We start from the raw sequence: 23,834 nt of genomic DNA on the forward strand, positions 1-23,834 counted from the left end.
TTCAATTTTTCCCCATTTTTTGCAATGTTTAGATGATATGACTTAGGTACTCTATTTATGGAATGAGTAATTTTGTCGAACGAATAAAAATCTGAGGGGACACGATTCCACTAATCAATTTAATGTATTATTTATGTCAAGTCGAAACAAATGATGTTATCGCAATAGTTCACCCTCTAGTACATGCGTACAAACATGATGTCATAAGTACATTTCGTCTATACTTTTTGTCCGCCCTTACAGCGTCATTCGTTACTGCATTGCATGCATACAAAAAGAGTCATACTACATAATGTTTGATCGTTATCTATTCAAAACATGGAGTAAAATGTGAATCAGAAGGAAACTATTTCGTGAGAATATTGATTTTTCCGACAAGTGAAGCAACCAATTGTGGGGTGCAAAGCTGAAAACTAAGTATATAATAGCTGGTCTGAATTTATGAATGATAATGTGACGGAAAATAAATAAATGTTTTATTCTGAAGAATGGAAGCAAAATATTATACTTGTATTTACGAAAACCGGCGAAATAGGTATACATCGTTTTGTTCATGTGTTAGGAATTTATTATTAGTTTTTCATGCAATGGGGATTTCGAATCCGTGATATTCGTCAAATTTTCAATGACTTGTTTTCTCAAATACTGCTTGTATTATTCCTAAGATTGTATTATTCAATCTCAACTGTATTGTATCTTACCGTACCGGTAGTTGAACATTCTGCAGAAACACAATAACTTTCATTAGAAGAACCACTTATTGATTTTCAACTTCTTCATTAATATAATCTTATGGAGGGAAATATGTAAAGCAAAGAGAAAATATTTCAGAAAACCCATGGTGAGTTGCTCTCACGGACGGTGTCTCACAAATTGCCGAATGCTTTCGACTTCACTTGACGTGATCTATAGGTTTTCGTGCCTGACGTTTCATCTGCTACTGCGGCAGACATTACCGAAGGCGATACGACTACGGTCTAAGTTCCAAACAGAAGGTGAATTTTCATTTATCTCAAAAAATATTCATTCATTCATCAATTTCTATTTTGACTTCTTCAAAATGGTCCCTCTTAGATATAACACATCTTTGCCAGCGTTTTTTCCAACCTTTGAAGCAGTTCTGATATGCACTGTTTGGTATGACCTTCAGCTCTCTCAGCGATTCAATTTTATCTCCCCGATCGTCGGAATACGCCGTTCTTTCATGGATCTTTTCAATCTTGGGAATAGGAAAAAGTTGCAGGGGGACAAATCTGGTGAACACGGTGGCCGAGGCATGATAATGGTGTTGTTTTCGGCTAAAACGGAGCCGAAAACAACGTGACGGAGAAGATGCATTATTGTGACGCAAAAACCATGAATTACTTTTCCATAATTCCGCACCTTTTCTTCGTATCGTTACTCGTAAGCGGCGCATAATTTCGATCAATACTCCTTGGCTAAGACCAAAAAAAGGAGCACTTGGCATGCTTTGTTTAGTTTAGTGCATATCAGAACTGCTTCGAGGATTAGAAAAAACGCTGGCACAAGTGAACTGAAGAGAAATACTTTGAAGGGACAAAATATAAACTGATTATTGAAATAAACTTTTTTTTGAGGAAAATGAAAACCCACCTCATTTTCTGAACAGACAATATCTAATAATGTTCATCTTCTGAAATAGGAAATAATACAAAGTTGGAAATATAACTGTTTGGAATTGTATTTATGTCTAGTCCTGTGAAGAATTTGTCAACAAATAATACATTACTTTCTTTGAAAAAGGTATGTATAAAAAATACTGTCTACAACTTCGTAGTGTGTTGAAGTTGGATTTTTTCGTGTCAACAACTCATTTATTTTATTGTTCGCCATTCTGTTCGCCAATATAAGGCAAAGCTACTCTGATGATTACGTTTATGGTAATTTTGGAACAAGCTAGTTTTCCAGATGTGTGTTATCCAATAAGTTTCATGAACATTTAGATTTAATTGTCCGGATATTTGTCCAACATAGATATCGACGTATGCCCAAAAATCTCAAAATAAAGCAAATTTAATACTCTTTGCGGTATTAACTAGAAAATTAATTCATGAAAGATAAAAATGAAAACTCTTTTTGGAAAAATGAACTCGTAACCCATGTTGTAACGTAACGAATAGTTGTGAACGAGTGGTCTCAACCAAAACCGTGTAATAAACATTGCACATTCATCTATTAGGTTTTGTAACACTTCTACTAAAATATGTGTTTAATTCCCACTATTAGCGTTTGTCATGCAAATTGACAATCTGAATGAGTAATTCAACGTTCATAAAGAAAATTGTTCAATTAGGATATGTTTTTTCTTTCCTTCTGTAACTGACGAAAACATCTACTAACGATATACACAATGGTTACAGTGGAAGTTCAATAGACTCACTTAATTTGAACCTACGTGTACCCCAATGACATACACATTTTCCAAACACTTGAGCCGTTGTTTACAGGTTTTTATACTAAACGTTTCGTCTGCTACTGCGGCACGAGGTACGAGGTCACTTCAAAAAATATGATTAATGTTTAATTTGTTGATGAGAGGTATCGAAGTTAGAAGTGTTTTGCGTGTTCGACGACATTCTGCTATCGAAAAAATTGATGAGACAGTGAATAAAATTGTTATGAAAATCGTCGAATCACTATTAGAGAAGTTACTGTCGGCATATTAGTTGGCTCATGCCATGCAACTTTTTCAAAAATTCTAGACGTGAAGCGTGTGGCAGCAAAGTTCGTTCCGAAATTGCTGAATTCCAACAAAAAAAAACGTAGCATGAGCATCGCTCAAGAATTGTTGAATGACTTCAACGGCCAGATTTGCTAGAAATGGTCATAAATGATGATCATATCATGGGATATGGTCATGACATCAAAATGAAAGTCCAAGCCAAAACCAAAGAAAGCACGCCAAGTTCAACCAAATGTCAGGGTTTTGCTCACTGTTTCCTTCGATTACCGTGGCGTAGTGCATCAGGAATTCACCTGTGCCACCTGTGGTCAAAAACAACTCCGTTATCATGCCTCAGCCACCGTATTCACCGATTCGCCCTCTGCGACTTTTTCCTGTTTTCAAGATTGTAGAGACCTATGAAAGGACGGCGCATATCAGTGCATATCAAAACTGCTTCGAGGATTAGAAAAAACGCTGGCACACGTGAACTGAAGGGAACTACTTTGAAGGGACAAAATATAAACTTGTTTTTGAGAAAAATGAAAACTCACCAACATTTTCATCAGTTGTTCATTTGTGGTGGTACGTCCGACGAGAAAGTCGTTATTTACATTTTCTTGACCTTCTATGAAAAGCTTGTACTACTTGTAAACATTTTTCTGATTCGAAGCGCAGTCACCGTATGACACTGTCAAAATTGTGTTTTCGAGCACTTCTCTTCTGTTATCCAGAATGGTAGACTCCTGAAGCAAGTGTCTTATGGCGAAACATCGATGTCTACCAGTTAGTATGATAGTGTTGGCCGAAGGCTTTACAGAAAACGGCCCAAGCGAAGCTCTCTGGCTTACAGAGACAGGCTTGTCTGGCTATCAGTAGTGCCATCAGTACCACACCATCAGCGGCAATGGAGAGCCATTTTTATGGAAAGGGAGGCAGGATGGACTGCATACAGACTTGTGCACACTGCCAATTGCACAAATCAATTCAATGCAGAGTGCAACGGACTGTTGGTTGACATTGAAAGTCACAATATTCTGGAAATGACCTCTGACTTCATGCCTCCAACTGTCAACTATGAACTGCCTTCTGAAGTACTGTTCCCGAGTAGAGAGGACTGGATCCTCCGAGAGAAGAAAATATTAAGAGCAGATAGTTGTTGGTTCACAGATGAACAGAGTTATCTACCTGCCTAGGAACTTATGCGATTGTATTTCAAGCGGAAATTTACGCTATTGAATTGTGTGCGGAGAGAGTGGTTGAATCCAACCTCGCTCACAAGTCAATAAAAATATTCTCGGACAGTCAAGCGGCGTTGGAAGCTCTTGGCTCCTACCGAGCAACGTCTAAATTGAATTGTGTGTGCAGAGATTGGGAGAATCCAACCTCATACACAAGTCAAGCGAAGATGAAAGCTCTTGTCTCCTACCAAACAACGTCTAAATTGGTAGCAAATTGCCAAAAACGACTCTCCTCGATAAGAAGACTTAACAGATTGTCTCTGGTCTGGATTCCTGGCCATACTGGCCTGGAAGGCAATGAAGCCGCGGACTCTTTTGCAAAGGAGGGTGCTGCAAGCGGCTTCATTGGACCAGAACGTGTCATTGGCGTCGCTTTGGGCTTTGCCAAACAAACACTGAATACCTGGATGGCAAGAAGATTCATCGACTTCTGGTAGAATCTTCCAGGATTGGCTCACTCCAAGGCGTTCATTCAACCTTCGAAGCTTGATTCCAAAAAGTTGTTGGACTACAGTAGGGATGAACAACAATGTCTAACAGGCCTTCTTACAGGTCACTGTCATTTGAATCATCATATGCAGAGACTTGAACTGTCGGAAGACATTGTTTGTCGCCTCTGACTGGAAAATGATCAATCAGCAGAGCATATACTTTGTACCTGCCCCGCTGGGGACCGAATCAGGTTTTTAGAGTTCGGCAAATCCATACTCTCACCATCTGACCTGAAAGACCACTCACCATACAAACTAATCGGCTTCGTTAAGTAGCTGGGTTTATTTGGCTAGTGTGAATAGGTGTGAGCCACAATAAACCCTTGCAGGTTGCGGTGAAGTGGCAAATAGACCTACTCACTTTAGACCTACCTACCTACCGTATGCCATTGTCAACATTCCAAATGTTTTTGAGTATTTAATTCCATATTTTACATAAAACTTCATACAAATTTTTTGATCCATTTTTTTGATAGCAGAATATTGCCGAACACGCCGAACACTTCAAACTATTATGCTTCTCATCAACAAACTGAATATGTTAAATAGCTGAAATTGTAAACATATGTTCGAGAGTAGTGTACCATTATGAAAAAATAAAAAAATCGATAATCGCATGTACGTAGCCCTTGGCAAGTAAATTATTTTTGAACAAATGTCAGAAGTTTTTATCCATACGTAAGCAGAAGTGGAAAGAGAGATGATAACTCATACCAGTAAATAAAACTTATCCTGTTTTCAAATTACATTTTTCTGATATTGAGGATGGCAAATAAATTAGTCGATATTACCATTTTCCATTTAAATGGTGAAGGCCAACTTACAAAAAATGTCCTCGTGGAAGGAAAGAATTATGTAAGTATAGAAACTATAATTTCATGGAAATAAAGCACGAAACCTGTTCGTGATTGTTGGTGAAATGTTATTTGGAATATTTCGTTGCATGAAAGTCGCAAATTAAACTGAATTTTATACCAAATATGCAAAAACTAGATAACACATTCGATAAAAGTCGAAGTAATTTAATGGAGTTTGATCCAATTTTCAGATAATAACTGTTCTCAACTCTCAAGTGTCGGTGTTACTTTCATGAAGAATATTCAAGATACTTCATTGTCGAATGTGTTCATCTGAATAGTACGATGAAATAAATTAAATTTTTGTTTATTACAAAATGGTGAAATTTTCTAATACATTCATTCGTAGAAATCAAAAGTTTATCGGAAATTTTGGATCAAAATTATAATGTTTACGTGTCATACAATAACAGCAATATTTTGAGACATATCACAAATACCATACCTACATATCATATCTTATTTATTGCCTCAATTTTTGTAAAGAAAAGATTAAAAAAAAACTTTTTTTCATAAAATTCACCGGATCAACAAATTCGGCTTTTATTTGACATGGTAGTTATAATATATTTCTACAATATACTACTCCACGTCACAACAGAAGTAAAGTATTGAGCGGGTTTTTCATTAAATTTCCTAAGTGGGTCTACTCGTAATTTTCAAAATTGCGCCGAAAAAAGTCGCTCCACTTGTTCCACTCAACAACGGCTTTCTTGGACGTGTTCATACTCAATATAAACACGCTTGAAACACGTGTTGCATAATTGTGTTTCTTTCATAAGTCATGGATTTTCATCAAGTATTGCCCAATCCCATCACGTACATTTTTCCAATTTCACCATTGTTTTTCTTAGGATTCTAAAGCAGTCTCACTTTACAAAAATATGGATTTTGGAAAACTTGTCGTAGATGCATAGGCGTATATGACATTTCTGAGAAGTGAGATTTGAATACAAATTATAGGATAGGGCGAGATCGATCAATCAATAGGAGACATTCTCATGCTATTTTTTTCGAGAGCCAGGCGACAATTGAGGTGCTCAGCTCCTACCATGTGAGCTGTTTCAGCGCACTAAGTTTCCACGATAGGGTTAGGTACCCTAGCCTGGATAACAGGACTCAAAGGACACAAGAGTAATTGGTAGTTCTCGTGGAAGATGCATCCAAGGGAAAATAGGTCCAGTGAGCTGACAAAGACAAGAATGAAGACATCTATAGTTTCGGGGATGCAAGTCGAATTGATGAATTTGGATCGCATCCATGCTTCCAGGAATGGGGTAGGTGCAAAAGATCATCAAAAAATCGTCCCCCAAATTCACAGTAGGCCTGTTGAATGAGGGTTGTGGTAGGTCTACAGACCAGGTATTGTCGGCTAATAAAACATATGGGTATTGCGGGAATGGCAGCAAAAAATCTATCTTCTTCCTCCGTCAGGAGGAAGAAGATAGAAGCACTATACCTGCTATGTGAATTCGAAGCATTAGATAAGGTAAGGCATGGGAGTGAAAAACTAGAGGCTTCATAAGGTTTCATGATCGAGACAATTTCAAGGCTTTGGAGTCTCCATGAAGAGATCGAACCAATTGAAGAGCTCTGATAACCAAGGAATTGCAGTGGAACATACCGTATGCTAGTTACCCTATCAATCTAATCCAAGGCCGTAGCCAGAAAATTATTTCCGGGGGGAGGAGTTTGGTTTGGTGGAACAGTAGAAAAACATGAAATATAAAAATGAACGAAAGAAAGAAAATGGTGCTACGTGATCATATATATTTATTAGAAAACCATTACAGAAATATTAACATTTTTTACAAAGTCAAATTTAGTTTTCTAGCTTTCTTTGCAGCGAACAAATCAATTACCTCCTCGGTTTCGATGTCAATTCTACGGTGGATTGACATTATAGCCAAACCTTTTAGTCGTTCCTGGCTTGTGGAGTTTCTTAAATAAGTTTTGAGTCATTTCAGGAAAGAGAAAGTCCTGTCAGGGGTACATGTGGAAACAGGCAGTGTCGCCAAGATCTTTAAAAGTTTGTGAATGTTTGGAAATAAGGACTGGTTGTATTCTCTGAGAGCTTCTATAGCACATGTTGGTCGATCTGGTTCAGATTCTTCCAGCCATTTTATCCGCCACATGTCTAATTCAGCATTCACAAAGTCCAATTCTAAATTTTGTTTATAGAACTCAAAGGAATATTCTTGATATTTATTATTGATTTGTTCTTTGCAACACACAGAAGGAATTGAAGAGTTAAAAGATGATAATGTGGCTTTATGATTTTGGAATCTCGACTGAAGCTGATCAATGAAATCATTCAAAAGTGGAATCATTATAGTAGGTGATTCTAAAATAAGATTCAACATCTTTTCTATTGTAGTTTGCCCTATGCTCTTGGCTTGACGTTATTCGCGGAATTTTAATCTCTTCGTTTACAGTACAGAGCAAATTCTGTGCATTCTGGAAACGTTTAGCAAATTTTGAATCAATGTTTTGGCGAATATCTTCAATAGTCTTCATGATTAAATCGACATGTTGTGAAGCTGCTGCCAAATCACAAATGGGAGATAGAAGTATTTTGCATAGTGTCACTGTGTATGGGAACAACATTCTTAAGCTACATAAGCTCATAACAAAATCACTTGAAATGACTGATCTCAGAAAAGAATTAGCCTTTGACGATGTTTCACAATCCATGTCAGTGCTTAAGTCGTCTAGTGTATCAACGATAGCTTTATAGATTTCCTTGAATCTTAACAACCCATCATGATTTTCAGTCCAACGGGTCTCGCACATTGCCGTAAGGTTTTTCCATTGTGCTTCAAGGAGGCACTTGTTTCGTTTTGCCGAGGACTGATTCTAATAGTATTTCGAATAGGCTGATCTTGGCAAGAATGTGCAAGAGCTAAATTCAATGAATGTGAGCTGCAATGGACGTATAAGGCTCCTAGATGTGACTTACAAAATATTGCCTGCACACCTTTAAAACTTTCTTTCATCGAAGAAGCTCCATCTTATCCTATTCGCAATCTACTCCCAAAGGTTTCAATTCAGATAAAATTGCATTAGCTAAATACTTTCCTTTTGTATTCTCAACTGTTACAAAAGTTAAAAAATCTTCACGCAAGATAAACACATTATATTTTGGCTCGGCATATCTCACACAAATGGACATTTGTTCTTGTTGTGAAACATCAGTAGTTTCGTCAACAAGGATTGAAAAAAAATTCGCAGTATTCAATTCTTGCACATTTATTTTGGACTATTTCACCACGAATTGCAATAAGTTCATTTTGTATGGTCGGGCTTAGGTAGGTAGCGTTCAACGTCATATTTTCCATGTGCTTCATTAGATTTGAGTCTCCATATCTGCTTCTCATCCGTACGATAGCACGAACGTTTCCATAATTTGTTTTTGGCTCAGGATCATTGATTTTCATAGGACCTGAGTCGCACGTACTTCTCAAAGCCAATTCCTGAGGTCCACATAATTTAATTGTTTCAATAACCAAAATGAGCCGTTTCCGGTTTTCGGCTATTTGCGCTAAGTATCCGCTATCAATATGACTCATTATATTTGGTTGAGATTTATTATTCACCTTCATAAAATTATCAGCCAATAATACAGAAGATTTGTGATACTGGCTTTCACTGTGATGCTTGAAATCATGTATAGCATCTTTCCAATTAGTGAGTGGCTTTGTAACCAAGGATTTCAATTGCTGATGAGAGCCTTTTCCTGCGCAATCTCTGGAAAATAATACTCAGTATTTGCATAAAGCAACTTGTTGCCCTGTACTCGTGTAAACCAACCACGAGAAGCATTCAATCCATTGAATTTGAAATTTTAGCATTCTTTTATCGTCACTTACTGGAAACTTGAATGTTTTTTCTGGCATCCAAGGACATTTCAACAATCTGTACTTCAAATCATCATCAATTTTTATGTTTGATCCCATATAGTATCCCACATTTAAAAAATGCCGAGAAACATCCGCAGTCCTAGGAAGGGCATCAGAAGTATTAATCTAATCGTATCAAACCTCCTGTTACTTCTGAACGTCAAGGAATGTTTTTTATAGTTGTAGCGTGTCATTCGTATTGGATACATTCAATAGTAAAGATTTCACAACTAACTGAACATATTTGTTTTTGAATAATTATTTGTTCCACAATTATTATTGACCATAACCAATTTTCGATAAACAGTTAATTTATCAATTATAACTGTCAGATCAAGAATACACGGTTTTATTGTATAAAGTGATTACCATGGATTGGCAATTGATTATTTATTCGGGGTCAAGGGGGTCAAGTTTGAGATGAAACCTTATAAGATAAATTGAAGACTTATTCGATTAGATCGAATACAATCCTATCATGTATATTACGTTGCTATATTTCCAGGCTATATTTCCAGGCGTAGCGTTTATTCAGATAATATAATCGATTTTGTCCACCAAAATTCGCCATTTACAAGGGAATTATTAAAAGTGTCCTTTTGGAGATCTGCGTGTATGTGGAATGAACATTCTGAGAAAGTTTCTCCAATTGGATTTATTCTCCAGCGATTCAAATCCAATGTGAATCGCTACTTTCGCACAGGCACCGCTCTTAGAAAGCCTTGAGGATTTTTTTGTAGCGCTTGTGTTTTTTCCTTGAAAAATGGAAAGACAGAAAGTGGAAACAAAAATTGGATCAATTTTTTTCTTATTCAGGGTCTGAATATGAATCATTCTCAAATTATGGATAGCGTAGTGAAACGCTCCTTTGAATGAAATTTATTGTGTGAAATCTATGATTATTATCATAGATAGTATTCTTAATCTGACCTTCAGTTGAGATTATCAATTAATGAAGGTATTGAGTGAATGAAATAGTAATTGAGACAAAAGTATATTTGTTTTGGTTGGTTTCTGGGTTTTGACGTAGACTTCGAATGCAACTGCCGCAGTTGCAGACGAAACGTTTGGGGATTATCACCAAAGAAAGCCACGGCAAACCACCCAAAATATTGACGCCAGCCATTGAAGCCTATATTCCTATAAGAGTATGTTTATCGAAATATTAATGAGTTTTGTCTAATCTAAAGCTGACATTGAGTTTTCGAATTGAGAACTCAACTATCTAAATATTTCAAAAAATGTCATTGTCTAGTTCAATGATTCAAATTCATGTTCAACACTGTTCAATTTTTGAAAATATGGGAGAAAGCTCGAAATGATGTGTTTGGAAATAAGTCAATAGATAAATCTGAAGAAATTAACTTTTAACGTTCAAGCCAGTCTTGAAAATACCTACACAGTAGGTTGATTGGACTGACGCCTATCAGAAAACAACTACTCCCCTGGCTGATACCACTAAGGGCCTTGGATTATATCCGACAGGCGTCAATGCAGGAATCTTCACAGAAAAGTTCCTGCATATGCAATTGGCAGTACAACTGAAAGAATTGACATTCAATTTTTGAACGGGCACACTTGCAGACCGGTTTCTGGCTCATTAACCACTCATCAGTGCAAGATAGGAGCCATCATCGACCTAAAGTCAATGATATTCCATAATTGAAAATCGGAATTTTTTCAGAGTATTTCATTCCTCTTCTTGGATATAATCCAACATTAGCCAGGGGAGTAGTTGTTTTCTGATAGGCGTCAGTCTATTCAACCTACTGCGTAGGTATATTCGAGACTGGCTTGAACGTTTAAAGTTAATTTCTTTATATTTGTTTACTGCCAGTCTTCAAGCATTAGCCCACTGACTAATAAGAAATTTTTCTTCCTCATTCTACTAGATGGAGTGACATTTTATTGTTCGCTCCAACTTAGGAAGAGGAATGAAACCAGTTTCGTACGTTAATAACTCAAGAACTATCAATAATTTGAGAATGAAAATAAAAGATTCTGAAAGAAAAAGAAGATTTCAATAAACAAATTCAATTTAATCCAATATTTATATTTTCAGTTTCAGGATTAATTACTTCTTCTTTGTAAATTTTCTACAATTCTGAAAACTTTCATTTCATATGTACCGATAGTTTTTGAGTTAGTGACGAAAATCTACATGGCTTCTTTTTTATCTCATTTCAACAATCGCAATTTTTTGTGTGCTATAAAATCATCAAAACTCATTTTCTACACGTCTTTCTAAATCCAAAGAGCTTTCGCTCATCTTTTCAGAAGCTTAATCTCTATTAAAGCGAATTTCAACTTGTGAACTGAACTATCAAACCAAATTACTTTCATAAGATTTCGAAACTCTTTATTACAATTTTGATCCTTCATACAATTTTATTATTTGCGTTTCATTGAATTGCAGTTTTATGAAAAAACAAGCAACAAAATTTAAATTGAGTTGATGTTTTCAATCGATTCAGCCTTCAACACACAAGTACAGGGTGCTTTTTTGCAAAATGTATTACAGTATCCTGACTATTGAGGTTGATGACATTGGTGCTAGCTTTATTCTGAGAGATGTAAAGGTATAGGTGGTATAGGAAACGTAGTGGAGTATTATGACACTATGATTTTTCTTAAATATAGGTTCAGTCACTCCCAGGTTTTCAACATAATTTGTAGTTTTTCTGTTGTAAACTTATGAAACATGTTGATGAAACATAGATACATACATCCGTACCAAACGTTGATAGGCAAAGTATGCTTCAAATTTTTTTATGGTAACATATGGGACTCTACTTATGCGAAAGCACAAAATGGATTGAACATTATATTCTCGTGGCTGAATTTTAGTCTCCTGAGTCTAAATGTTGATACAACAAAATTCTTAACCTTTTCATCAATAATAAGAGACCAACCACTAGAGGAAAACATTTTCATACATACTCCCCATTGCCAAACTCCTTTAATTTGTTCTTATATAAAGAAAACGGATACAATTTAATATCTGGGTGTGATACTTGACCAACATGTCCGCTGGGACAAACATGTAGATTTTCTCGTGAAAAGACTTAGAAAACTTATTTTTAAATTCTACCAACTCAGAAACATACTAAATGAACATTTATTACTGATGATATACGATGCATTAGCTGAATCAGTTATAAGGTACTGTATTATTGTTTGGAGAGGGTAGAATAAAACACATTTACATAATCTTCAAGTGATACAAAATACATTGCTCAAAATAGTGTTGAAGAAAGATAGAAGACATCCAACTGATAGCTTATATAAGGAGGCTAGTTTATTCAATATCAGAAAATTATACACCTATCACTGTGTACTATGGACGTTGAACTCACCTCTCACATATCTGACACACATACACGACACCCGAGCCAAATCCGAGAAAACAATTAGTGTTCTTTTTTGTAAAAACGTATATACCCAAAGGTTTCTTCGTTACTTTGGACCGAAACTTGTCAATCAAGTTCCCGTTGAATTGAGAAATATAAAAAAAAATTAATGAACGCAAAAAAACAATTAGATCCTTCATTGATCACAACTTTGATTTCTTAAAAGAAATGTTTGAATCAACTCAGTGAATCATGTCTGATTTTTTTTATCATACACCTGCCTCCTCTTCGCCTCATTGTCTGGTTCAATACTTCTTCAGTTTGATCATTGTTTTCTATTATTATTATTTTTTTTATTATAATATGATATATATATATATATATATATATATATATATATATATATATATATATATATAAATTTTTATATCTTACCGAAAGGAATGAATAGTTTTTTTTTCTCACATTCATGGTTGTGTTCAGATCTGGGAAAATACGCAACACAAGCTTTGCTTACGCGTTTCCCAAGAACTGAACACCGCCACTTATTTATTGTTATTTATTTATATTTTATTTTTTTTTAATCTACTGTAATTATCATTGAAGATAAACTAACATTTATTATAGACAAGAATACGTATGTGAATTGAATAAATTGATTGATTGGAATTTCTTTTGGAGTTGCTCTGTTGGTCAGTTCTGCTGAATGAAAATATTTGGGAGAAATAAAAGAACACACGAAAATTGCTTGTTCCAGTTTCATTTCTTATTTGCATATTTTGGACTTTTAGTTGAAGCTTATTTGTATACTTTGCTAATCATAATTCCAAGATAGATTCTGACACTACGTGAATTTGTTTTAACTTTGTTATGAGACAGAGGTCAGTTTTATTGACATTGAACAAACTATTCGTGTCTTTATAAATTCTAGTAAGATCTTCAAAAAAGTTCCAAGAAAATCAATAATGATAATAATAATGGTCATCTTCATTTCCCATCATAATAAACTTAAATGAAATACAAAAAAAAATCAACATGTTGGAAAAATGTCTAAGATCAGGTAAGCTGCTGGCAGCTCCTGTTATTGTTTTCAAGCAGGGTAAATTATGGAAAACAATCTCATGAAATTCCATGCAAATTTCTATACGACGACCTTGAAAATATGGCTTGGCGAATTCGAAGTTTAGGACAATCATTGAGGGCAATTATTGCTGAAGATACCTATATAAAACATTTCATTTTCTGACAACCAATAGGTACATTATCAGATAGATACTGCACCAGTCTGCAGATGTTTTATTGAAAATCAATATATCTGAAACTTACTCAGTCCAAAAATAATTGCAACTAAAATTTTTATCACATTTCGAAAAATTTTGGATATATAGTTTATGCCCCACAAATTCCATTATCGAATAATGTTAAAATTGTTATGCAACTAAGTAAGATACCTAATTTGATGTTCACAGCAGGATATAATCCTGCTGTCAATTTCAAAGAAAAAGAGCAATGGAAGAAGAGAAAACACCTCACCTGACCATTTTCCGTTACCATTCTGGAACGTTCCAATCCGATTTTTTCTCTACGAACGACAAACAGGAGTAGAAAATTAACACCCTACTGGAATTTGAGCAAACCTCAGGAAAAATTTCACTATATTACCGGCATACTGCCCGTATGACAAAATCTTTGCCACTGAAAGAAAAGGATATGAACCAATGGCACGGAGCGACCCCAGTATCGAGCGGAAAGTAGTTTTGACGAGCTAGAGGGTGGATTTCGCGCCCGGAATATTCCGTCGGCTACTTTCGACTGTTTGAAGGCCGCATCACACCCCTAGGGTGGGTCATGGGAGTGTGTGGGTGATGGATAAATTCGGTACAGAATTAGACCTTTGACCTTACAGGTTCAGTTGCAACACAATTTTCTACGTTCCACGTCAACATTTTCAGTCACGGGTGTGCATGAAAAATGAGACAAGTGCAGCATTGAATGCACCATTGAAGTGCTTTTTGAATCGTGGTAATTTCACCCAGCTACTGGATTCAGCATTTACAGCTATCACATTTAACAGTGAAGCGGCTTCAACCAGCTGACCACTTCTAACTAAAATTTTTTGACATCGGTTACCTAAAAAATATATTATAGTTGATTATTTTTGAAGTAAGACAACTGTGTCGATTGTCAAGTTTTTCATTGAGAAGAGTCAAGACAGAGGATGATCCTCTAAGTGGAAACTGAATATCCCACGCTGTGACAATATATTTTCCAAATAATTATATTGTATTGAATAAAATGAATTTTGCAAGTTAAATTAGGTTAGTCGAAAGTGAGTGGGTCTATTCAACCCTACACCGCAACCCATAAGGGTTTATTGTGGCTCACACCTATTCATACTCGACCAATAAACCCAGCTTCTTAACGAAGCCGATTAATTTGTATGGCGAGTAGTCTTTCAGGTCAGATGGTAAGAGAACGGCTCTGCCAAACTCTGAAAACCTGATTCGGTCCCCAGCGGGGCAGGCACAAAGTATGTGCTCTGCTGTTTTATCATTTTCCAAACAGAGGCGACAGTCCAAGTCTCTGCATATGATGATTCAAATGACAGTGACCTGTGAGAAGGAAGGCCTGTTAGACACCATAGTTCATCCCTACTATAGTCCAACAACTGTTTGGTATCAAGCTCCGAAGGGTGAATAAACACCTTGGAGTGAGCCAATCCAGGAAGATTCTGCCAGAAGTCTATATTCAGGTGTTCAATGTTTGTTTGGAAAAGTGTAAAGTGATACCAATGACAGGTTCTGGTCCGATAAAGCTGCTTACAGCACCCTCCTTTGCAGGTGAGTCAGCAGCTTCATTGCCTTCCAGGACAGTATGGCCAGGAATCCAGCCAGAGAAAATCTGTCTTCCTATCGAGGAGAGTCGTTTTTGACAATTTGCTACCAATTTAGACGTTGCTTGGTAGGAGACAAGAGCTTTCATCTTCGCTTGACTTGTGTATGAGATTGGATTCTCCCAATCTCTTCGCACACAATTCAATAATGTACATTTACTCTTGAAATACATTGGCATAGATTCCCAGGCAGGTTGATATCTGTGTCCTATGTCTGTGACTGAAAACACCTGCACCAAAGCCTGGAGTTGTTTTTGAACCATCTTTTAACCAAAAACTATCTGCTCTTAACATTTCCTTCTCCCGGAGGATCAAGTCCTCTCTACTCGGGAACAGAATTTAATAAGGCAGTTCGTAGTTGACAGTTGGAGGCATAGAATCAGAAGTCATTTGCAGAATGCTGTGGATTCCAGTGTCAACCAACAGTATGTTGCACACTGCATCAAATTGATTTGTGCGATTGGCAATGTGCAAAACTCTATATGCAGTCCATCTAACCTCTCTCTCCAGAAAAATTTGGAAAGGAGGTAGATCTAGAAGGATCTCCATGACCGCTGATGGTGTGGTACTGATGGTACCACAGATAGTCAGACAAGCCTGTCTCTGTAAGTCAAAGAGCTTTGCCTGAGCCGTTTTCTGTGAAGTCTTCGGCCACCAGGGAGTTGCTCCATAAGTTATCATTAGGCTGCCAATTATCCCATGAATCCAAGGTATTTGTTTGGGACCTAAACCGCAAGTTTTAACACAAACATCTTAAGTTACTTCATATTGAATGTTACTTCCAAGTTCTAATGAGTAGGGGGTCGATAAACATTACCATAATATTGAAGATTTTATAAACTGAGGATAAATGTCATTAGTATATTTTCTTTCTTCAAGTAGAATATTTTTGTACTTCTTTATATATTAAATAATGTTGGAATTTCTCAAAGAAATGAAAAAAAATTTTGGCAGATGTGAAGCATCAATAATAATATTTTGTGACACTTGTGATGATTGTTGAGTACATACATATTCATAAATATTTGTAAGTAAAATATACATGATCATTTGGATTCAATATACTAGTACACAAGAATCTAAAGATGAGAAAGAAAGTTTTTGGCTTTCTTCTACTCCATTTGGAAAGAAAGAAAGCCAAAAACTTTCTTTTCCAAAAATTGATCACTCCTGAAAATATAACCACTTCAATTCAATCTAAAGATTTTAAATGATGAATATCAATAACAAATTTCATTATTTCGGACTTCCATTGTCTGGTATTATATAAAATGTTTTGAAATCCCTGAAAGGACTAATAAAAAAGGAAGATTTAAAAATGAATTTCTGAATAACAATTATATTATGTGGAATGGAATGATAGTGAAATAAAATACAAGTAAAAATTGGATAATTGAACAAAAAATAAAAAGTTAAGTGGTTGCAAGCCAAGTTACTTCACGACGTTTCGATAATATGTATCCACAATCATCTTCTGGTGATGACTGGACTAATTACTCCGAGAGATGACTATTTATGGGTCACTCGAGTACTTTCACTTATCTCCGCTCTCTTTTCACCGCTTCACTGGTTTAGTGGGAGATGACTGGGTCATCTAGAATACTTTTTAATGTTTACGGCTTCTACTGAAATATTTATATTGAAGTTATTTTTGCTGGTTTCTAAATATAAATACAGATTTCGTATAAACGAGTCTATCGTGGTTGGTAGTGATCTATGAAGAGATGCGACTTAAATGTTTTTATTATTTGATGATAATTTCTACTTCTTTGATCATTCCGATTTCAATGTGTTTATAACTGTAATTTCTGTTAAGTTGAACATATATTATAAGACCATCATTATGGTTTATATCAACCCCACTATATATAAAATCGTACCCTTTTAAGTTGTACAATGATTCACATACTGCACAAAAATACATACGAGTCACTGCAATTTTTTTCAGTCGTAACTCCTCTGGTGTAACGAGTTCCCTTCATTTTATAGCAAGAACATAAACCTACAAATGTTGTGTCTCACAAAACGGGAAATAAATTATTTATTTGCCTGCTACCTGGCGGGAAGGCATTGCATGTACTCTGTAACTCACGAAACAATTTTGTGGGTCTATTTTTATGGAAACGGAGATTCGACGTCATATTGCAGACGGCTTCGTGTGGATCATTAAACACTTATTATGGATCAATGAAATCAAATGGTTTGATATTGTACCAGTCAGTTTTGATTGTAGATTGTATATGTAGATTTTTCATCTCCATCAGTACCTATTAAGTCATAACGGCTTTCTTGTTATACTATTACACTTTCTATCGCAGCTTAATTATACACGGTCTTCATGAAAACGAAACAAAGGCGAATTTTCATAGTTGTCGTTTGGAAAACATGAACGTGGAAATGTTAACCCATATTTTCAACTTCATCACCTTTGAATATCAAATGAGATTACAGTCTATCAAACATCATTGAGAAGTCATCGAATTCTCTTCTCTTCCTAGCCCCAATTTTATTCTTGCTATATATTAACGATATGGCAAAACTTGATATATCTGGAACATCGAGTATTTGTGACCTGAGCTCTATGAGTTATCTCAAACACCATATGTTTCACCCATATCATTCTTCACAAGAGATTATGATTGGAAGTCTCTCGACATATCAGTGTGTCTGTCTGCCGCAACATCAATCAATTGGATTTTTTAATGGTTTCCCCAATATCGTAACCTAGAGAAGTCCATCTTTAAACATCCTTTGATTGAGAATTTCGTATATTGGCATAGATATGTGGATGGCGTTTTGGTATGTTTTACAGGTACTAAGAGGCAACTATATACTTTTCATAGAGATATTAACAAAATTCATGAAAACATTAAATTTACTATCGAAATAAAAGCAGACAACTCAATCTGGACTTAACAATTAGTAGAATGAACAACAAACATTATTTTTCAATTTATCACAAACCGTCCTATACGGATATTACTATATACATCACAATTCTACCCATACTTATCAACACAAAGTAGCAGCTTATAATAAATAGCATGATTCACAGATTAGTGAATGTTCCTCTTTCAATAGACAATTTCAATAAAGAACTCAATATCATCAAACAAATTGCGGTTAACAATGGGTTTAATGGCTAATTAATAAACAAAATACTTGCCAAGAAAGTCTACGCAAAAGCGATTTGAGACGTTTTTCCTATTGATAAGGTAGATAATCAAAATTATAGAGCTTTAACGTATTTTGGACAACAAACGGAAAAAGTGGCTTCATTTCTGAGGGAAAGAGATATTAAAATTGCATATAGAACAAGTAATATGTTGGGAAAGTTAGTTAAAAATAATAAAGACAAAACATTCAAATTCCAGAAATCAGGATTATATAAATTAAAGTGTGGAACGTGCCCTGATGTATATATTGGTCAAACGGGCAGGATATTCAGGAATGGAATCCAGGAACATCATACGAGTTATGTAAAGAAAACAAATTCAACATATTCAAATCATCTTCTAGAAGAAAATCATATATTTGATGAAGAGTTCGAAATTTTGCATATAGAAAATAAAGGTTTGAAACTGAATCATTTGGAAGTAATGGAAATTAATTAACTTAAAAATTCAAACATTCTGATAAATGACCAACTGGATTTGAAAAGATCAACATTATTGAACTTGTTTTGTTAAAAACCGAGAAAGAATTATTATTGATGTAGATGTGAGGTAATATGCTTCAGGTGATCATCATTGAAGGTGTACCCCAAGTAGAGGTTAAGGTAATTTTTTTGAGGTAGTTTCGATTTTGGTTACCTGTAGTATATAAATATTAATGTAAAAACAACTTGAAGTATAAATCACTTGAAAAAGCTACTGTGCTAGCGAAACATAAAGTTTGTGAAGATCAAATCGTGGGGTGAAATTTTTGAAATACTCTAATAGTGACTCGACGATTCCCTATAACAATTTTTTTCACTTTACCAACATTTTCATCAGTTGTTGATGTGCTAGGGATTCCAGTGCGAACGTCGTCATTCACATCTACTCGACCTTCTGTAAAAACTTTGTAGCACTTGTGAACATTTTTCTAACTCAGAGTACAATCACCGTATGACACTGTCAAAATTATGTTTTTGAGCACTTCTCTTCAGCTATTCAGATTGGTAGACTCCTAAGGCAAGTTTCTTATGGCAAAACATCGATGTCTACCAGTGAGCATGATAGTGTTCCATGTAAGTGAAATTTACTACCTTCCACTCAATATATTGTGTAGAAATCCTGTGAATGATATCTGATTCATTTCCACAACGAATGTTTGGAATACAAACTGAGTAGAGAAAAGTGTTTTCTGTATAATTCACTGTTCTTATAAAAGTATTTGTTTCGAAATAATGTTTCTTTCGGTAAATGGAAGTTTACATAAAAGTTGCTGTTTCAAGAAGGCTTGCTCTTTCAGTTTTTATCTGAAAGTTACTTCTTTCAAAATTGATTACTTCCTTCTTTCGTTTGGAAGATTTCCACATTCTTCTGTATCAAGATGGAGTAGTAGAAAGCCAATATGTGTCTTTTCCACAATTTTGAATGTTTTTGATCATCTACTGTTGTCATGTCAGAACCTCAGAAAGCGCTTGGAGAGAATGGATTGCTTGTTCTTACTGAAAAATGGTCTTACACAAAGTAAGTTTGACAAAGACTAATGAAGATGGAATTGGAACCTCTGACGTAGAATAAATCCAAAAACAAACATGGACCCGTGGTTTTATCATGCTGTTTGACATAAATGGTAATTCATCGATAACATTTTGGGATCTTGTCGTACTGTTAATGATTATTGTGAGCATTTTTTTGTTCGAGTGAACTTTATCAAAGATCTTCATTATTGGTTAATAGTTGGGGCGGTTTACTAGTATTCCATAAATTCTAAAACAGAAAAAAGTTCTCCCATTCAACCTGAAGTCCTCTCCTCACCATAGTGAAAAATAATTTATGGAAAAATGAGATCTAAAACTAATTATTCAGGAACGTAAAAAATAGAAATAATTCACTTGGTCATTCTGGTAGAACAAAATTGTGATTATTTTCATATCTTCAAAACTTAATTTCAAATCAAAAATTTTGAGTCAACTTCACTTTCGAAATCCCATCTTCTTTAACTGATAAATTTCAATTTCTCGAATTCGTTAGGCGATTCGTTTATCGATTTTCAAAAGCATTACTGAACTTCTATCAAACAAACTATGTTTGTTGGATTTAGATAATTTGATTGAAACGAATACGTGCTGAAAATATTTTTCGCTTGAAGTAGTATTCAGTTTTCCGCAACACTTCCCAAAGGTTCAGATGGTTGCCCCTACAGAAGCGCTATATTCTGTCTAGGGACAGCTACCACCCCTAACGCGTATCGATCGCCAAACACTTTGGTCTAATTTGGTATTTTTCGCTCGCAACATTCAGTGGCGGTGGGCTTGAAAGATTCACCTCTTCAACACTGATTAAATGAGGTCACTTCGATTTTCAAAATGTTTTCTTTCGATGTGAAAATAATACTCAAGTCAAGTCGACCCGACAAATAACCAAACAGCACCAAAAAGTTTATATTCATTGTTTTGTCTTTCTTTCTACAACCCCTAAAAACGAACAGAGTTATATCAAAAATTAACCTCGAGAAGTTACTGTGTGATTTAAACCGCTGAAAAGTGCAATTAGTCAGTCTCTTGACATATTCATAAATTTTGCTAACAAATTGAATAATCAATGAAAAAAATATTCCCAAATTATTGGGAAAAAAAGTTTATGGCTTTCTACTACTCCATCTTGATACAAAAAATGATGAGGGAATCTTCCAAAGAACCGCTTCACTGGTTCAGTGGGAGATGACCGTTTGGAGGAAGCATCAAGCGAAAAAAAAATGACCAACTCCCGCCAAACGGTCATCTCCCACTCAACCAGTGAAGCGGAAAAAATGGAAAGCGGGGATAAGTGAAAGTACTCGAACGACCCATAAATAGTCTTCTCTCGGAGGAGTCAGTCCAGTCATCACCCGAAAACATTGTAGATACTAACAATCGAAACGTCGTGAACTAACTTGGCTTGTAATCTCTTAACTTTTCAATTTTTATTTTCATTTTCATTTCTTTAATTTTGATTTTTGCTCAATCGTTCTATTTTTACTTGTATTTTATTTCACTATTATTTCATTCCAGGTTATTTTTGCTTAATATAATTGTTATTTTCAGCTATTCATTTTCAATTCTTCTTGTTTAGTTGTTTCAGGGATTTCAAATCATTTTATATATCAGGTTATTAAGGCTCATTAATTCCCGTGGTACATAGATAATTTTATTTCTGACCGATTTCAATAAAATTTTGTTCATTTTTGAAACGGAAAAATGTACCAATTCATTACCTTCCCGGTATATTTGAATCAGGTACCGTTGATTATAGTAGAGTTTTCTTGTTGCTAGGTTGTTGCTATGTTACTTGTTTATAAACAGAACTTTGTTATCAAGCTGTGTTTGCGGTGAAAACGTGTTTTCTACCCCAAATATAATGGAGGATATCTTGAAAAAAGCTGAACAAGCAAGAGAATCATTAATTCCATCGAAAAGTGAAGCCGTATACCAAAAAGAATACAAGATATATCTGGACTGGCTGACACGGAAAAATGTTATGCCAAAAGATGTCACTGAAACTGTATTTCTGGCATATTTTCAAGAACTGGTAAGGAATTTTCTATGTTTTTCGGTAGATTTGGTAGTAATTGTGTTTATTCGTTTCAGTCAGAAACGTATAGTCCGAATTCTTTATGGACTAAATGGTCAATGCTAAAATCGATGGTGACTATACATGAGAAACGAGATATCACCAAGTTCAATGAACTACAGGCTTTTTTGAAACGGAAGAGTAAGAGTTATAAGCCGAAAAAGTCTGCTGTTTTATCTCCTAAAGATATTCATTTATTGCATAAGGTAATTTTTTTCTTATTTTCCTTTTTGTGTGTATTTATTTCCTTTTTTTGTTATAGGTTGTTTTGATTATGGGTTGCAGAAGGATGCAGAAGTCAGGAACTTTTGAATATGAAGATATCGGATATAGAGGACCGGGATTCCGTTTTGGTAGTGAACGTACCGGAAAGTAAAACTGGTGTATCGAAGAAATTTACAGTTGTGGATGAAAAAGTTCTCCGCTTTGCCTTTATTAAGACTTTATATGTCTTTGCGTCCTAAAGGTATTGAACGATTTTTTTTGAGCTTCCGACAAAATAAATGTACATCTCAGCCAATTGGAAAAAACATGTTTGGGAAAATCCCCAGCAAAATCGCAATGTATTTAGGATTGCCAAACTCATCTTCCTATACGGGACATTGCCTTCGTCGCACTTCTGCTACTGCTCTAGCCAATGCAGGAGCAACTATGACTAACTTAAAAAGACACGGAGGTTGGAAAAGTTCCACGGTGGCGGAGGGGTATTTGGAGGATAGCATCGAATTGAGAAATAAAACGGCGCGTATGTTGTCTACTTTGTCATCAGAAGAGGCAGGTACCTCGACTGTAATGAACAGAAGCTCCAGCCATACAAAAGAAGAAATTGTTTCCAGTGGCGGAAGTAATTTTCAGGGAACATTTCAAAATTGTACATTTATTATTTGTAATGACGTGAATAAATAGAATATGGTTCAGTTTTCATTTCTATTTATTTTTGCTTGTGAAAGGTAGAGGGAATTATAAAATCTATAATGTCCCAAGGGAGTTATGACCCTCTTTATTGATAGCGTAACTATGACGATATAAGCTTATAATATCCCGGTCAGAAATAAAATTACATAAACAGCACTGTAACGGTAAATTCCTGGAAGTCACATAAGGATCAACAAAAGTGTGTTTTTTTTCAAATGATATATTGACATGTTTTTCTAACTGAAAAAATTCACTATTACTGGAGTTTTTTCCAACACCAAATTGTTATTTTTACACCTCGACATGTGTTTCGATCACCAAGTGATCATCTTCAAGAGGAAGATAAAACTAATAACTCCTCAAAACTAAAGCTACTTATACTAATCAGGTACATCATACAGGTAGGTAATCCTGACAGTTCACATCACTGTGGACAGCACAAACGTGCTGGGTTGAATTTTTTGGTGCATCGTCTTTTGACTTTCCCTCTAACACATGATAGGTTCACAAAAGAAAAACGTATAATACAGGAAATAGCAGCCACTAACGGTTTCCCGAGGGGTATTGTAGATGACATAATTAGGAAAAAGAAGTTTAGGTTAAGAATGAACGAAATCTCGACTTTCAGAAAGGACAAAAACCAAGATAAATACATCTCAGTTCCATACCACCAATATACGAAGAACTTTGGAAAGATTTTCAAGGAACTAGGTATGAAGATGATTTTTAAAACAAGTCATACAC

The 23,834-nt window shown here is 35.3% G+C and overlaps 2 protein-coding genes across 18 annotated transcripts in view; one reads left to right on the top strand and one right to left on the bottom strand.

Moving 5' to 3' along the window:
• Nucleotides 1-23,834, bottom strand: part of LOC111504733 (uncharacterized) — a 398,322-nt gene that overhangs the window by 310,892 nt on the left and 63,596 nt on the right. The window contains exon 1 of one of the 17 annotated variants that reach the window (XM_074178855.1): nucleotides 14,055-14,090. The exons of the other annotated variants lie outside the window; for them this stretch is intronic. Within the exon in view, the coding sequence (XP_074034956.1) occupies nucleotides 14,055-14,075 (21 nt within the window). The 5' untranslated portion in view covers nucleotides 14,076-14,090. Of the gene's footprint in view, nucleotides 1-14,054; nucleotides 14,091-23,834 lie in introns of those variants that run through there. 17 annotated transcript variants of the gene reach the window in all.
• On the top strand, nucleotides 21,727-23,099 carry LOC141483879 (uncharacterized). The gene is made up of 3 exons (XM_074178866.1): nucleotides 21,727-22,133; nucleotides 22,193-22,381; nucleotides 22,438-23,099. The coding sequence occupies exons 1-3, from the start codon at nucleotides 21,963-21,965 to the stop codon at nucleotides 22,549-22,551; spliced, it is 474 nt and encodes a 157-aa protein (XP_074034967.1). The 5' UTR covers nucleotides 21,727-21,962; the 3' UTR covers nucleotides 22,552-23,099.

Source organism: Leptinotarsa decemlineata, unplaced genomic scaffold (assembly GCF_025532065.1).
Source record: "Leptinotarsa decemlineata unplaced genomic scaffold, Ldec_3_MD MMD2_tig00004307_RagTag_RagTag, whole genome shotgun sequence".
Lineage (NCBI taxonomy): Eukaryota > Metazoa > Arthropoda > Insecta > Coleoptera > Chrysomelidae > Leptinotarsa > Leptinotarsa decemlineata.